The sequence below is a fragment of the Apus apus genome, chromosome 2, assembly GCF_020740795.1.
Source record: "Apus apus isolate bApuApu2 chromosome 2, bApuApu2.pri.cur, whole genome shotgun sequence".
Lineage (NCBI taxonomy): Eukaryota > Metazoa > Chordata > Aves > Apodiformes > Apodidae > Apus > Apus apus.
The window spans coordinates 144,996,072-145,012,667 of NC_067283.1; the positions used below are offsets into that span (position 1 = coordinate 144,996,072).

The 16,596-nt window shown below is 42.8% G+C and overlaps 1 protein-coding gene across 1 annotated transcript in view; it reads left to right on the forward strand.

Annotated features, from left to right (window-relative positions):
* Positions 1–16,596, forward strand: part of FER1L6 (fer-1 like family member 6) — a 66,190-nt gene that overhangs the window by 2,481 nt on the left and 47,113 nt on the right. Inside the window, exons 2-10 of the mRNA XM_051610306.1 lie at positions 1,132–1,214; positions 5,139–5,265; positions 6,152–6,206; positions 6,302–6,433; positions 7,148–7,210; positions 11,521–11,599; positions 12,907–13,063; positions 14,195–14,381; positions 15,983–16,175. Coding sequence (XP_051466266.1) covers positions 1,132–1,214; positions 5,139–5,265; positions 6,152–6,206; positions 6,302–6,433; positions 7,148–7,210; positions 11,521–11,599; positions 12,907–13,063; positions 14,195–14,381; positions 15,983–16,175 — 1,076 coding nt within the window. The remainder of the gene's footprint in view (positions 1–1,131; positions 1,215–5,138; positions 5,266–6,151; positions 6,207–6,301; positions 6,434–7,147; positions 7,211–11,520; positions 11,600–12,906; positions 13,064–14,194; positions 14,382–15,982; positions 16,176–16,596) is intronic.

Here is a 16,596-nt window from a genome sequence, read left to right on the forward strand (position 1 = left end):
ATCTGCTCTTTCTACTCTCTCTACTCACTGAAGAGCTGAAGGACTAAGGGAAGAGTAACATAGGAAAAGGACAACCAGCACAGAGCTCTGAACAGCCAACCTGGCCTGGGAGAGCTGCTTTATCTTGCCTTGGTAGCTGTACTGGCTGCTGCCTCAGGGCCATGGGGTCTTTTCCCATCAGTGTCCCAAGAAGTAGGACTGCACCATGGGCACTTGCTGAATATCTGGTCATATTTTATCTGTGATGGCAACCAGACCAGGGCCATGTTTCTCTGTGTACTTCTGACCTCATGAATGTATCTTGTTCTCGGATGGCTTGGTAGGCTCCTGGCAAGGAGTCGTGGCTAAAACTGAGTTGAACACAAGGAACAAGGAAGCTGTAATGAGGCTACAGAGCCACTTCAACCAGGCATGATTTGAAAAATTACATCACCAGGCTTTAACTGAGATTGATAGTTTTAAGCTGGATCAATTCACTAATCCTGTATAGGAAGAAGTGGGAAGCAGAGAAGCCCCATGAAGTGGTAGCTGGGGTTGATGCTGGGCTGAAGCATCTCTCTAACACAGCTTGAGGAGAAACCCTTGTCCAGTCCTGCTCATGGCTTTGCTGCTGGAAGGGAATGAGAACAAACTAAATAAATGGCAAAAGCTGTTGGGGTGTGTAAGCCACTGATACAGTGGGTGTTCTCATAAAGGAGGTTTACACAAATGCTATTATATTTATCTTAATTCACTGGAAAACTGCTTTTGATGTGGAACCTGTAATTTGTGAGAAGCTTTTATGTCTGTGTCACAAGCATAAGGATTACATGCGTGGGAAGTAATTAGCTTGGAAACTTATCTTGGATTTTGTTTCTTTGCTGCTTGCTGTCTTGGTTTGAAAATAAATTTTGGCTCTTCTCTCAGTAGGTTTGCCTGTACATGACCAAATTTTAAAAATAAACAAAATGGGATGAAGCATAAAGCGAGAGGTTTCTCTTGTTTGCTTTCAATAAAATAAAAACCAAAAAATATAATGATCTAACTTGGAAATCAACCCCCCCTCTTAGCAGTTCCTTGAGTTAAATCAGAGTACAGCACAGAAAAGGGCTTGAAGACACCACACTGATTGCTTCTCTTCATTTCTTTCAGAAAGGGGCTGTTTGCTGGCATGAAGCTGAAGAAGAAGAAAAAAGGCGAAAAAGGGTTGACTATTGCAAACAAAGATGTACTGGGTAAGGCCTCATAAATCAACATTGCAGCAGGGAAGAGCAGGTGGGGAGTTATATTATGTCTAACTTCATGTGAACTCATTTGAATTGTGTCTTAGGGCTTAGTGTTGATAAAACAGGCAGCAAACTCCTTATCACTCCCAAGTAAACGAGCAGCAATTTTTTTTGCATTAACTGTTTCATGAAGTCTGCCTCCAGGTTCTGTGAGTTCAGATGGCTGTATCTGGTAAAGCAAAAATGTCAGCCTGACTCTTACTGTAGAGAGATGACACATTTTTGAAAGTATTTACTCTACTCTAGAGATAGATAATTCACACAAGGGTGTGTAATTCTTCCAGAGAACTGTTACTTCTAGAAACCGTAACAACCCGAGTAGGCTCTGGTAGCTGGATGGGCTGGCTTGATAGAGCTGGGAGCTTTACTTAATAACAATTCTCCTCTTAAATATATCACAGCTGTTTTATTTTAATTTTTATTTTTAACAATATTTTTTTATTTTTACCAGATATGGGTACACCCATAAGTCTCCTGTTTCTGTCCTTTAATACACTGTTGGTTTCCAAGCTAAGGATGCATTCCCCTGCACATCATACCATTGTAATTCTTCTGTCACCACAGCTCTCCCATTCCCCAAAACCTGTAGTTCAGCCCCAACAAAGTCTTTACCTTCTGTAGTTTTATTTTGCTGTCTCACACCTCAGATTTCATGGAGTTATTGAAATATGGGCTACTATGTGTTTAGTGCAGCCATTGAATTTGCAGTGTTGTAAGAGACCGGCCAGGTGTCTTGACTCACTGTTGGGCAGAAATAGGAGTATCTATTTTGTGCCATAAGCATTATTTAGCTAATGGGTGCTACTTTAAAAAAGATTCTCCTCTGGCCATTATAACAAGAGGTTTGGGCTTTTGGAGCAGGGAAATCTAAGGACCAATAAATTTCCTACTTATTAAAGATATGTTAGAGTTTATCTTATGTTTAATGAAATACACCATGCTCTACAAGATCCATTATACTGTAGTTTACTTCAGTCTTCCATGTGTGCATTCAAATCTCTGTTTCAAATTATTTTGTTTGAGTCACTGGATAGATTTGAGTCCTTATGCTGCTTCTTAATCTGTTTCATTGACATCTTTGTTGCTGGAGGGTCTGAACAAGGAAAGATGCAGCCATCATCAGTTCTCTCTTGTCTTGATGGGGATTTGGGCTTAGGAGGTCTAGGAGGATGTGTGCAGTGGGGAAACATTGTCACACTCTGAACCATTTGCGTTTTCTGTCACTGGCTCCATACAGGGGAAACATCACAGCTCGTTGGTTATGCACAACGTACATATAATTAATGAGAGGAAAAAAGGATGTTAAAATGTCAGGAAAATTGAGCTGTAAATGGAAAGAAGAATTGCAAAGAGTTTTCATCTCTATAGAAACACTGAACGCAGAAGAAGTGTTCCAGCCAGAGTGTGATGCCAGCACATGTCTGTACCTCAGCAAGGGAGGATTTTTATCTGCTCTAGCCCTAGAGTAAACAACACAGAGTACTACAAGCTTGTGATCAAACACCATGCTCCACAGTAAACAGGATACAGAGGGTAGTCATGGGAACTTGGTGCTATAGATGCAAAACTGTGGGCAGATACCTTTGCCTTAAGGGCTGAAAATCAGGCTATGCCTACGCAGCTACAGACACAACTTCACCTTCCTTATGTTCTAGGTAGGTTGGACAAGAGCCAGAAGGGCAATCAAAGAGCATATAGAATCAATGATAAAATCATTTTTTCTTGGAAAAAACCTTAAAAAGCATCAAGTCCAATCATTAACCTATTACCTGGAATACTGTGTACAGTTCTGGTGCCCTCAGCACAGGAAAGATACAGACCTGTTGGAAAGAGTCCAGAGAAGGGCCACCAAGATGATCCAAGGCCTGGAGCAGCTCTGCTATGAAGACAGGCTGAGAGAGTTGGGGCTGCTCAGCCTAGAGAAGAGAAGGCTCCAGGGAGACCTTTTAGCACCTTCCAGTACTTGAAAGGGGCTACAGGAAAGCTGGGGAGGGGCTTTTCATCAGAGAAGATAGTGATAGGACAAGGGGTAATGGTTTTAAGCTGAGAGAGCGGAGATTTAGGTTAGATATTAGGAAGAAATTCCTCACCATGAGGGCAGTAAGGCACTGGAAAGGGTTGCCCAGGGTGGTTGTTGATGCCCCCTCCTTGGAGGTTTGTAAGGCCAGGTTGGACGAGGTTTTGTGCAACCTGGTCTAGCGGTGGAGTTCCCTGCTGATGGCAGGGGGATTAGAACTTGAAGATCTTTAAGGTCCCTTCCAACCTTAATGATTCATGATCTTTCTATGATGCATGTATTTTAAATACCTCCAGGGACAGTGACTCCCACCACTTCCCTGGGCAGCCTGTTTCATTACTTGACAACCCTTTCAATGAAGGAATTTTTCCTAATATCCAACCTAAACCTCCCCTGGCACAACTTGAACACATTTCCTCTTATTTTATCACTTGTAACTTGGGAAAAGAGGCCAACAGTCACCTTGCTACAACCTCCTTTCAGGTAGTTGTAGAGAGTACTAAACTCTCCTCACAGCCTCCTTTCTCCAGGCTAGAACACCCCAGTTCCCTCAGGCACTCCTTGTTACATGAAATGACTAGTATGAGAACCATCATGGAGCTGGCTCATTTCTGGCTGCCTGGCCAGAAAAATAAATGTGTCCATCTGTACCTGTCTGGTGGTTTGAGTCGGATTAGGGGCTGGTAAAAACCATCTGAAAAAGGAACATTCAGACCTGATGAGAGCTATCCAAGTGAGTTTTACTGTACAATGAATGGTCTTTTGTTACCATCACCAGCTTCTAACATGCTTCAAGTGACCATACCTTTGCAAAGAGACAAGGAAGCACTATTACAACCCTTTATCTAGTTTTGTAGTGGGAGCACAATGCTGTAGAGTACTTAGAGAAAATGCATTTGGATGCATTTCCTTCCATTTGATGCAAGGTCATCCATAAGGTCTCCTCAGCCCCTCGCTGGGCAGGTTATTTTTACTGTTGCAGGTGCCACTTGACAGCTTCTATGCTAGACACAACTCGCATCCAGAGTCACTGAACATTTCTTGCTAATAATTGTAATTATTGGAATGAACTACAGGCACCCAAATTTTAAACTTTCACCTAAAATACATGGCTTCCTTCCCAAGGCAGGTGTTGACCACAGACATGCTCTGCAAGGCACAAAAATTCTGGTAGAATTTTTGTCAGACCAGGAGGACAAAGCAGAGTAGTATGGGAAAGGCTTCTCTGGCTCAATGTAGATGTCTATGTCTGAGATGTTTGCTGAGATTCTCTTTAGGGTTAGGAAGAAAAATAAGCACTTCTGGAAGCAATTTGTCTCATTGACTCTTTACAAGAGATCCCATGAATCATGCTCTTCAACTCTCTTTTTCTGTCCTTCATCTTCCAGTTCATCAACTCTCCAAAGAGGAAAGGTGAGGAATGATTTCTAAGCTAGGCTCCACTATGGTCGCTTGGAAGGGACTCCAGTGTGTCAGGGTGTTAAGACAAACCATGGAGGGCAAACTCACTGCTGTGAAGTAATACGTACAAAACCCAGCAATAATCTATCCCACTGTCATTCTAGTGGATGAGAGATGGGGCAGTGAGATGTGACTGATGTGCATGTGGCTGTTGTGGGTGCACATAGAGTGAAGAGAGTGGCTGCAGCCACAGTTCATATGATTTTGCACAGGAAGGGAGCTGCTGCTCTAAGCACTGCAGCTCAGTGCAAACCACTGCTGCATCTCTAATTGTGATACCCAAATAAATAAAATATTCAGTTCATGCTGATGAATTCACTGCTCTGCTCCAATGTAGCTTTTTGCCAGTAGAAATCCGAGGTGTGTTTTACTTTCTTGGTTGTTTTCTTCTTCAGGTGATCATGAAGAAAGTCCAAATCTTCACCATGACACTCTTGGAAGACAAGAAGAAGGAAAGGACGACCTAATGAACAGCAATGCACTGTCCAGTGTTTTTGGATCCCTAAGCCCAAAGAGGAAAAGGTGCTTCTTGGCATACCTTACCTAACATCCCCCAAAACACCTTTTCCATTCTTCTTGGGAATGTCATTGCTTTAGGACAATTCACCTGCTGGCAGAAAATCCATTTGCCGACAGCAGTGATCTCCTCATTCCTGCTGTCCCACATGACAGAGTGGGATGTACTCCATAGAATCACAGAATCATAGGATGGTTTGGGTTGGAAGGGACCTTAGAGATCATGTAGATCCAAACCCCCTGCATTGGTAAGGTCATGTCCCACTAGACAAAGTTGCTCAGTGCCCCATCCAACCTGGCCTTGAACACTTCCAGGTATGGGCATCCACAACGTCCTTGGGCAACCTGTTCCATGACACTTGTCTTCCCAAACCTCTTAACATGTGATAAAGCTCTGCTTTCCAACAAATGTCTAAAAACCTCCCTGGTAATGGAATATAGTGAATAAATTCCTTATTTTACTGTCAGCAAAATATTAACAGCTAAAGGCAGATTGTCATGAGATGCTGTTCAGTGCAGGGAGAGACTGAAATGGATGCTGAGAGTGCCTCAACTGTGCTGCTGATGAAAATGAGCCAACACGAACAGCAAACTCTATAGACAAGAGCTTGTGTAGTTGTGTTGTGTTTTTTTTTTTTCCACACAGGTGAGGAATGGAGTCACGTTTGACAGGTGGCTGCCTGGGTCTGGGTAGATGCAAAACATTTCCCTGTTACCAAGTATGTGAGAAAGACAGAGATGGTCTCTGCTGACGAAACCAAGCCTAAGAGTTCACAACAAAGCTGCCTGCCATAAGCAATGCTTGCTTAGTGACAAGAAGTCTTTTCAACATGTGCCCAAGTAGCAGCTCTTGCCTAGAGATACCTAATGACCTGTTTTGTCATTTAAACAGGGCAAAGCTGGTGACCAGAATTCATGAAGAGGAAACAAAATCCCAGAACTACCAGGTGAGCAAGGGGTGACAGTCCTGATGTGCCTGTGACAACCTCAGGCAGGCTGCACCTGAGCCCAGGAGTGCCCATGGTGTCCTTGTGCCCCACAGATTGCCATTACCATCATTGAGGCCAGGCAGCTGGTGGGTGAGAACATCGACCCTGTGGTGATCATTGAGATAGGTGATGAGAAGAAGCAAACTACAGTAAAAGAAGGCACAAATGCCCCTTTCTACAATGAGGTAGGTGGTTTACTTGAAGAAGGAATTTTCTTCAGTGACGCTAGGTGGCCTCCACCACTCGGTAGGTCAAAAGGGTATGAACTAAGTTTGTAGCACCTGCATGTCCGAGCAGAGAGCTGTTTGAGCTTCAAGCTTGACCAAGCATCATCCATAGTTGTTTGGGGTTTAGCTCTATTTGCTCTCTGTCTACTCAAGCTCTGCGCATCCTGTAGCCCACCCCCTGCACCACATCCCAACCTACTCTCACTGCCTCTCCATATATTCAAATCATCCATTTGGGAGCTTGGTCTAAGCTGTCGCCCCAACCTCCCTTTTCTACCATTTAACTGTTTCAGCCTTTTCTCAGCGAGTGTTTGTCCCAGTTGGTGACAAATGAGACCAAAACAACTCCCCAAACCAACCAGTCCTTTGGGTTTCCCTGTGCCTCCTGTCATTTTTGGCAATACCCTCTGATGTAAAGTGAGGGCCATGGACATTTTTGAAGGGCAGTGCTGTGCAGCCATGCAAGGTGGAGAGCAGAAAGCAGGTCTGGACCATGGCAAATACAAGCCAGGGAGCACAGAAAGGGTTTGGCTGTGTCCACTGCTGCATCTCCAGCACCCCCAGTGTCTCTCTGGGGCTCTGTGTGGTAACCCAAGAAGCTAAACCATGTTGCTGACATCACTGGCTACCAACACAAGGACAATTCTGATCTGCTGTCTTCTTTTCCCACAGTACTTTGTGTTTGATTTCATGGGACCACAGACGTTCCTGTTTGACAAAATAATCAACATCTCTGTAAGTACCTAGGAGAGCTTGGCATGGTGAGCAAGGGCCATTGTTGTCTGTGCCACTTTGGCTCTAAATTATTCTTTTTGATGTAGTTAAAAAGAGAAATAATTTTAGGTACCAAGAATGCTATAAAGTCGGCATGAAGAATAAGAAAAAGAGAGGATAGTGGAGAGGAAAAGGAAGAAAGGCAGCTGGCAAAGATTTGAAGGAACATAACCCTAAAGGAACATTAAGTGTGCATTTTCAGGGACACTCATTGCTGGGTTGGCAATCTGTGTGATAGAATAAGAAAATCCAGCTTAGTTAACTCTTGTCAGCACTGTCAATCTCTCCAATTTTCAAGTTGCCACGTGTTTCAAATGACTGAGGTGAAACTTCTGGTTTACCTCAGTTCCTCAGATGCAGCTGTTCCTAACTGAACTATTCAGGTATCTTACCCTCAGCCGTGGCTGTCTAGGAATGTCAGTGGCTAGTTGCTGTTAGCGTGGGTGTGGACTCTAAAAGCTCACTGCTTGCTTGCTGCAAGTAAAGTCCCAGGGAAGCTATGTGACGTATCAGAACAACCCTGATGGGAGAGACACATGCTCTTGGACATGAGGAATTAGTGATTTGAAGTTTGGAAGGCCAAGTCTATGGAGCCAAGCTAATTATCTTACCTCAGGCTCCTGAGGTTCATCACCACGTTTAGCAAAGCTGCTAAGGAATTAAGGACAGTGCTAGATTACTTAAAAGTATCACAAGCTGTGCCCTTCATGAGCTGTTTTTTTTTTCATTTCTACTGCCAGAATCCCCACCCCTTGGCAAGAGAAATGAGTAGTGAGCTGGTGCTCCAGGAAAAGTTCTTCTTCCCCAAAGTGGTTTGTTCATTTCAAAAAGTACTGCAGGAGGGGATCTGTGCTGGTTCTGCTCAACAGAGACAGGCAGGGGTCAGGAGCTACAGGAAGCACCCATGCAAAACCTCTTAGAGAGGTGCTTTGTGTATCTGCTTTGCTGAGCTGCTGATACAATGAATTTTCCCAGCTACAGAGGAAAAAGTGTTCGTTTACACATGGCCAGCTGGACACCTTGGTTTTCAGTGCTGGTAGTAAACTGACAGTCTGAATCCTAAGCTCCATTTCAAGTCCACTGTATCACATGCACAGCTCAAATATATGAAATTCATATCTACATAAGGTATCTGCAGATCTGACATTCATTTATCCCTGAGGAATGAGTTTACAACAGGCTGAGAATGGCCCTTCTTTTCCATGGGAGTAAATATAATCTCACTGTTATGACTTATATCACAGAGCATGGCCCCAGTATCTGTTTCTGGTGTGGTTAGTATCAGCACAGCACCAAGGCATCAACTTTTACAAGCTACTGCTGCTTGGGGACGTATTTTTTTCTCCAAGACAGGACCAGTCTTTCCAATCTCACATTCTTTTGATAAGAATATATCCAGTGAGGGGGGGGGGGGGCAGTGCTAGCTTTCTGAGTGTGTTGAGGGTGTGGGTCAATGTGTCCCCATTACCTGCTGTAAATCTGCTCAGTTTCATCAGGCTCAGCAAACTTACTTGATTTATAGCTGGTGAAGGTGCAATACTAAGAAATTAAAGGTCTTCTAGCTAAAAAATATTTTTAAAGAACCCACAACAACCCAAACTAACCTAGTGCAATGCTCATGAATGTTACTGAAAACAGAGATTAATTATGCAGTCTATCAGGGGAATAGAAACAAACAGAGGAAATATGTATACTGGGAGTGAAGGAAACCCTGGGGGATGGAAAGTTTCAAAGCACTAGCTTAGAAGGAATCTCACTTAAAGAGAAATAAAGATTGACAGCTTCCATTACTAGCAATTATTCACTCACTGAATGTGCTTAATCTGTTAAAATGAACTCATCTGCATAGGGAAGCTCAAGGAAAATGAAAAAGATTAGTGCCATTGTCCATCAGTTCAGTTATCTAGCTATATTCAAACCCTGCATTTGAGGGACAAATGAGATTTTCCATTTCTTAGCTCCTGCTAATGAATAGATTTTTTTCTTCATGAATATCTTCCAGCGCATTCCAGCAACCCTGTAGGAATGCTGTATTAAAAGAGATGTTTCTTTCACACTAAAGCTGGATCTCCAGTACTGAAATAATTCCCGGCTTAGTTCATGGTTGTCCTCATTCAGAAAATCTGAAGAAAATTGTTCAGTCAACTGTAGTCAATGAAGTGTGGAAAAACATAAACCTTTAATTAGGTATAATGTAGATGTGATGCTCTCCCTCAGAGAAGATGAAGGATGTTTTCTATAAGTTTCATGATCATCTGCTCAGTTACATTAGAAAAAATATGCTTCTAAAAACGTACCAGGAAAGATGCAGAGCATTGGACAGAAGCAGTGGCTTATTTCTTCAGCCATTCAAAGGGAGTGGAAACCCCCATCATTTCAGTGGGAGCAGGGGGTGTTTACCCAAGGGCACCAGATTTCACACAGCACATCTCAAGGATGGAGAAGTGACGTTTACACATCTTGTGCTCTCTGATCATACTGTCATGCCCTGGAGAGAAAATCATGGAATCATGGAATCATTTTGATTGGATGTAAAGAGCAATGGGATATCACCACTTCAGACTCCTCACATCACCTCCTTTTGTTTCTGGATCTTAAAGGAATTATTTTTTTACAGCCATCTTTCCCCTTCAATCCATCCCCTGATGGATGGATCAGTTGATTTGGGCAAGCTCCTACTTCCATGTAGTTCCTCCAGATCTCTAGCTTTGCCTGGCTTCAGGATGAAACCCACCAGTTTTCATGGTTTCTTCCCCACCCTCACAGACCCTAGGTCCAACGTCATCCAAGCAAGGGTCCAGTGCTGTGATGGGACCCAGCAGCATCAAGGACTGATGAAAAGCAGCAACAGTGTATGAAGCTTTGGCTTCACACTGGCTCCTCTCCCACATGAAGTTTGCTTAATTTTTGAGCTTTAATAGTAGAGTAAAATAAAACTGCTGCTTGTTCCACTCTTGATTTTTCAGCCCTAGAAACTCCTTCTATTTAGAAGTAAGGAATTACCAAGGACACCTGAGTGTGTTTCCTGAATCACAGGGGCACAGTGGCCTCAGACCTTTAATGGGGAGTGACATTATGTTGCAGCTAGAAGACTCCTGAGGTTTCTGGTGGATCTTGATGAAGGTGTCAGTGATCTTTGGAACATGTGTCTTCTGGTCATCTGGAAGAAACACACACAAAACAAAGTCACATGACAAATCCAATGTAAAATCACAGAAGTCTTGTATTCCTATCTAGGATGTGTAAGTCCAACCCCAGGATGGATTCCAGATTCCTAAAATGGTCTTAGAGGCTTGATTGTTTAGCTCTAGCATTTAAATTTAGCTTCTCTGGACTTGAATCCTGTGGACTTAGTTTCTGTTTGCAGTTTAGCCAAGGTGTTTCAGACAATTCAGCCTGCTTTTAAGAGCTTTTCCACGAACAAAAAAATAGGTTTCAACCTTTTAAGCTAGTCTGAAATCGAGATACATTTTTTGTGACATACAGTTCTAGAGTCAGACTTCTGTTAGAAGATGGTGCTAGTCTCTGCTTTGTCTGTGAAGTGAAGCACATGGATGTCTTTGAAAATTAGACACTGGAGTACATAGATCCAGGAGTCATGGCAAAAGGAAATTATTAATTAAATTTGAATTAAATTAAATTAAATTCATTACTTGGCAGGAAGGATAAGGAGACAGACTCACTGGGGCCTGCTTGTCATCTCATTTACATCTATACCACTTCTCTGATTTCATTATTATTGTGGAGCATAAATCAAAATCGAGTCTTTTCCTAGTTTATGTGCACAAAGCAATGTTGCAAACAAATGCCTTAATTCCTTTTCCTTTGGGTTGTCTCAGTTCTTATGGCAATTCAGCTATTGCACAGAAAGTGATACGATTTCTGCACCCTGGTGTGAAACCAGTTATGCCTCGTGTGTTTATATTCATTATGATTTATTTCAAACTGCCAGGATAAGTCATATAACTGCATCTGATCTGAAGACAAATCCATCCAATTCCTGCTCTATATAAGCCTGAGACCTGGGATGGACCTGTGTGATTCCACTTGTATGCAGTTGTATTTGTTTCTAAATTGGCACAATATTGGATGAAGAACAGATTCCAAAAACTAGTTGTATCTGCTGTAGCAATGTACATCCAGTTTTAGCTGGTGCTGGATGCTGCTGCTCATTACTTCTGAACCAAATGTGATCTTTATTTTGATTCCTCTTCCTTATACTGACTGGGAGGAAAGAGAGTGACATTATTTAACCTGCCTTTTTCTAACAGGTCATGCACAATAAACTGATTGGGAGTGTGCTGATAGGCTCCTTTAAAGTAGATCTGGGGACAGTGTATCATCAGCCAGGTAAGTGATGCATTTCTCTGCTTTTGTGGTTTTTTTGTTTTGGTTTGGTTTTGTCTGTTAGGTGCTTGTGGTTTATGCCAAGGGATAAACTTAACAAGGTTTTTGGAAGGATTGTTTTACTCTTTGGATACCAGGGCACCAGCCAATTTTTTTTTTTTTAAAGTTCTACATTGAAAACACCTGGACAGTCTGGCTGGCTTTTCGTTAGGGGGCAGGTGAATGCTTATGAAACCCACTTCCACTCGTTCATCACAGAGCACCCAAAGCTCAGCTGCATGTGTGGGGATAGACAGGGTGGAGGTACAAGGAGTGGGACAGACCATGGATTAAAAGATGAAGACAGCACAAGATGAGAGGAGGGGCAGGCCATAATGGGAGAGAGGAGTTGACAAATAAGTGACCATTGATCCACTGATCTACCATCTCCAGAGCTGCCTGATGCTTTCTGAAATCTGAAGCCAATAAAATAACACCTCCTGCTTTTTCAGCCTGTTTTTATGGCTGTCCACAAAACATGTATCTGAAGAGAAAAATGTCCTGACTGAAGAGAGCAGACTATGTCTGTACTCAGAGTCTGCACTAGTCTCTGAACTCAGTCCTGTATTTCCTGTTCACATTTTTACAGGAGGGCAGTGTCTGAGGGCTGATCCTGAGCCCATATCCCTGGTAGACTCCATTCTCTCCCTCTCACTCCTTTACACATCCACGGTGGTTGTCAAGGACCTAGTGTAAGGTTTCAAGTTCTTGCTTAAGGAGGGTTGCCCAAGCAGTGCTGCAGCAAGGGCTGTCTTGGGTGAATTGTCTTGTGTATTTTCCTACTGGAAAGATGGAGCTGAACCTGCTTTTGGCTGCTTCTCCTTCCTCTGGTGGCTGCCCACCTCCCTTCCTTCCCTTCTCAGATGGCTGCCGGTGTTACCCTGGCTACACACAGCTCCCAGCAAGGGTTTTGCTGTGGGAGAGTACTGAGATCTTAGAACAGATCTCATCAAAAAGGTGGCCTGTCCTCATAAAGTTGCAGCCTTCAGTCACCTGCTGAATCTCAATGGACCTTCCACTGGTCTTTAGTCATTGATCTCAGGAAAAATTTATGAAAATGAGCTTGTTCTTGACAAGCTTTAGATCAATCCTCCTGTTTGTCTTTTTGGTCACACAAAATGTTGGACGCCCCAGTTGTGTGTGGTGAGCAATTGTACTTCAGCATGAAAGCTCAAATGTTGTTTGCAGTGCCCTTTCCAGGGGTGGTGAGGATAAATATTTGCATTTTTTGCATCCTCTATTTCAGATGTTAAAGTCTGTGCATCTTGCAGGTCATCAGTTTTGTGACAAGTGGGCACTTCTCACAGACCCTGCTGACATTAGGACGGGAGCCAAGGGATACCTGAAGTGTGACATCAGTGTGACTGGGAAAGGTGATGCAATACAAACTACACAGAAAACAGCTGATTCTGAGGAGCAGATTGAAAAGTACTGCAATAGTTTCTTTTTTATTGCTTCATTTTTTACTAAGCACTTTAAAAGTCTTCTGCTCTCCTTTCAATCCTTTCCTTATTAACTCAGGGTTAACAGCAGGACAGCATTGTACACCTGGCTATTCTGATGTGCTCAAAGAGGCTTTTTACAATCTTCTCAACTAAATTGAAGGGCATGTTAGGGTCAGTTTTCTGCAGCTGATAGAGTTGACCATGCCCTGTGGCTTAGTACCAGATTATCCCTGACAGAAGGTTCATTGATTTGAAACCATTTAAGTATTGCTGAAAAGCAGTGAAGTAAGCAGGAAAGAGATGAGGAAAAACTATTCCTTTTCCTCTGTCAGGTGTATGTGCAAGGATATTTTTCATGGCCTTAAATAAACACAAGTACATTAACATTCCCCTTGTAAAATACAGAAGTTCAAGGTGGTAATTTGTGTTGCCAGCATACTTGTAATTTTGCAGGAGCAATGTTTCTGGCCAGTACTGACATACTGGATTGAGTCCAAGGAGAGCTACCAAGATGATGGAAGGCTGGAACACATGGTGTACAGGGAAAGGGAGGTGTGTGTGTGTAGGGAAGGGTAGGTTTCCTGAGACTTAAGAAGAGCAGGTTGAGGAGAATCTTACATGAGGAGGACAGAGACAAGCTATTTTTGAGGGTTACAATAGGAGGATGAGAAATTTTGGATGCAAGTTAGAACAAGAGGATTTCAGAACAGATACAAAAAGATTGTTTATCATGAAGGTACTCAAAGGTAACAGAGGCCCAAAGACAGTCTCCATTCTTGGAGATACTCAGAATATTCTGGACCTGGTCTTGAGCAACCTGATTGAACTGGACGTACTTTGAGCAGAGGGTTGGATCAGATGGCCTTCAGAGGTCACCTCCAAACTGTGTGTTCTGTGCTTTTGTGGTTTGATATCAAAGAGAGCTGTTTGCTGAATAATGTTGCACCAGTTTCTCATGGTAACCAGAAAATGTGGTTCAGATGCAGAAGCAAAATCATACACCTTTTTATGTCTTCTCAGAATGCAAGCTAAATCAAGATGACAGTTTTGTTGGAAAAATAATAATTTGCTGTCTGAGTTTTCCATTTTAAGGACATGGCTTTTTTTCTTTCAGGAACCTCTTGATCCCCAAAGGCTTTCCATCTGAGAGACCATGGGCCAGATTTTATGTGAGAATTTACAAAGCAGAAGGACTTCCAAAGATGAACTCTAGCATCATGGCCAATGTCACCAAAGCATTCATAGGCGACAGTAAGGACCTTGTGGATCCCTATGTGGTGGTCATGTTTGCAGGTCAAATGGTAATTGGGATCCTCTTGATCACAAATGTAGGCCTTCTTTCCTATTAGCTGTGTAACAGGCAGGTGATTATCTGGATGTCCTTTAATTTATACTTACATAAATTAAGTAAAACACGTATTTCTTTAACCAGAAAGAAAATGTTCTGTTCTAAATTATTCAGGGGCAAAGTGAGGGAAACACTTAATGCCAGCAGATCTAATATCAGCCTCGTGGTAGTAGGTCAGACAGAAGGAGGGGAAAGTGCAGCCTGCAGATTTGTTACTAAAACATCAAGTTAAAAGGCAGTGAAGTACCCAGTGTGGTCTTAGTTAAATGCTATAATCTAGTCTCCCTAGACTGAAAGATGGAAGTGGGACTGAAACTGGTAAAGATGGTTCAATCTGGATTTTAGGGCTGTGTTCTGACTTCTGAATTAATGTGCTGTAATTCAGGACCCTTGCAGCTTTTCTGTAGGTAGCAGAGGAGCATGTGAATAGGCTCTGTCTCAGTGTTACCTGGCTTAATTGCTCCCAGAGCTCCTTCAACATCAAACGTTGCTACAGAGAGCTGCTAAGAGGACCTTCTGACTTTGGTGGAAGAGAAGTGCAGAGGAGGTCCACAGGGCCTGGTTCCTCTGGGGTACAGCTGTGAAACACCTTATCAGGCAGCTCATCTTGATTATTGGTATAAATAAGGAAAGAATCAAACTGGGAATAATTTAAAGCCAGCAATGCTTTCTGTGTGCTAGGAAGCCTTGGAGGGAACTCCAGCTAGTCCTTTACAGATCTTTCAGGCATGAGAATGAGGCCCTTGGTGCTGATTTTGTGTTTTGTTGTGAATCCAAATTGCATAGTGTTATCTCTTAAAATTTATGGTTTACAAAATGTCAAATGTGTGCAGCTACTTCAGGTTCAACAGGGGGCTGAAAGTGCAAGAACAGGTCAGTGCTGTGAGTTGGCATGCTGGTGTGTAAATGATGGGTTTAGAGGTATCGTTGGTGGGTTTTCTGACTTGATTCTCCCCACCAAATATAAGAGTAGAAGATCTGCCACAGCCTCTGGTTGCATGGACTGAGATACAGTCCTGTCGTTTCCTTCAGGCTAGAAGGAATTTTTCCAGCCTCTACATCCCCAGCACTCAGGCATATGCTCAGCATGCAAGTCAGAGTAATCATATTTTATATGAGATAAATTTCCCCATTTAAGGTAATTCCATTGGCACAGGCAGCCTGGCAGCTGTAATGAATTTTATCTTTTATGAGACAAGCTGGGCTCTGTTACAACTACCCAGGTATTTCAAAAACCATATGAAGATGTTTGTAGCTGAAATGTCAAGGTCTGGCTTCACAGATCTGTTTTGTGCATCAGGGCCCTGAAGAATTAGATCTTGTTCCAGGCTCTGCTGTGTGCCCGTGAGGGTCCTTTAGCCATAACGAGGTCTTTTATTAGGTATAGAGGGAAAATAAACAAGCTGATGAAAAAGCCAAAGTACTTTCAAGATAAGACATTTGTGCTTTAAAAGTGACTGGAGAGATGTTGCTGAGTACAATTTGTGCTACACTCATTGCCATTCTCCTGAGTTCGACCCTCCTGGGGTTAAATTTGGTGGATTTTTGTTTCAGGGTCGGACGTCGGTGCAAAAGAACTGTGCAGATCCGACGTGGCACGAGCAGATTGTTTTCAAGGAAATGTTCCCTCCACTCTGCCGACGAGTCAAAATCCAGGTCTGGGATGAAGGCAGCATGAACGATGTGGCCTTAGCCACCCACTTCATTGACTTGAAGAAAATATCAAATGAGCAAGATGGTGACAAAGGTAAAGTGTAAAATGTCTCTTCCAGAATATGCCCTTCAGTTAAAATCTACTTGTTTGGCATCTGGACATTGACTAACCCCATGTTAGGAATGCTCAGAGCTCAAGTGAACATCCGCAGTTTTTGTTGTTTCTGACAGACCTTTTCTTGCTTAATTTGAAGTTATGTTTTGCTTGGTGCATGGTGGTCTGTCACTGCCTTTGTTGCTCCAGGGCTGGCACATAATTTGGTACCTTCTTTGTGGCTGTGGCAATAGTCTGCTGTAGTCCACTAGAGATGACTGATATCAGTTTATAGTTTGTGCCAGTTTCTGTCTGGCAATGAAAGCACAAAGTGCAATCCATGGGCAGAGCAGGCTTGTGTTTTTGATCTACCCAGTAAGAGCAAAGTTCCTATGTAGGGCTCAGCTGGATGCTATCATAG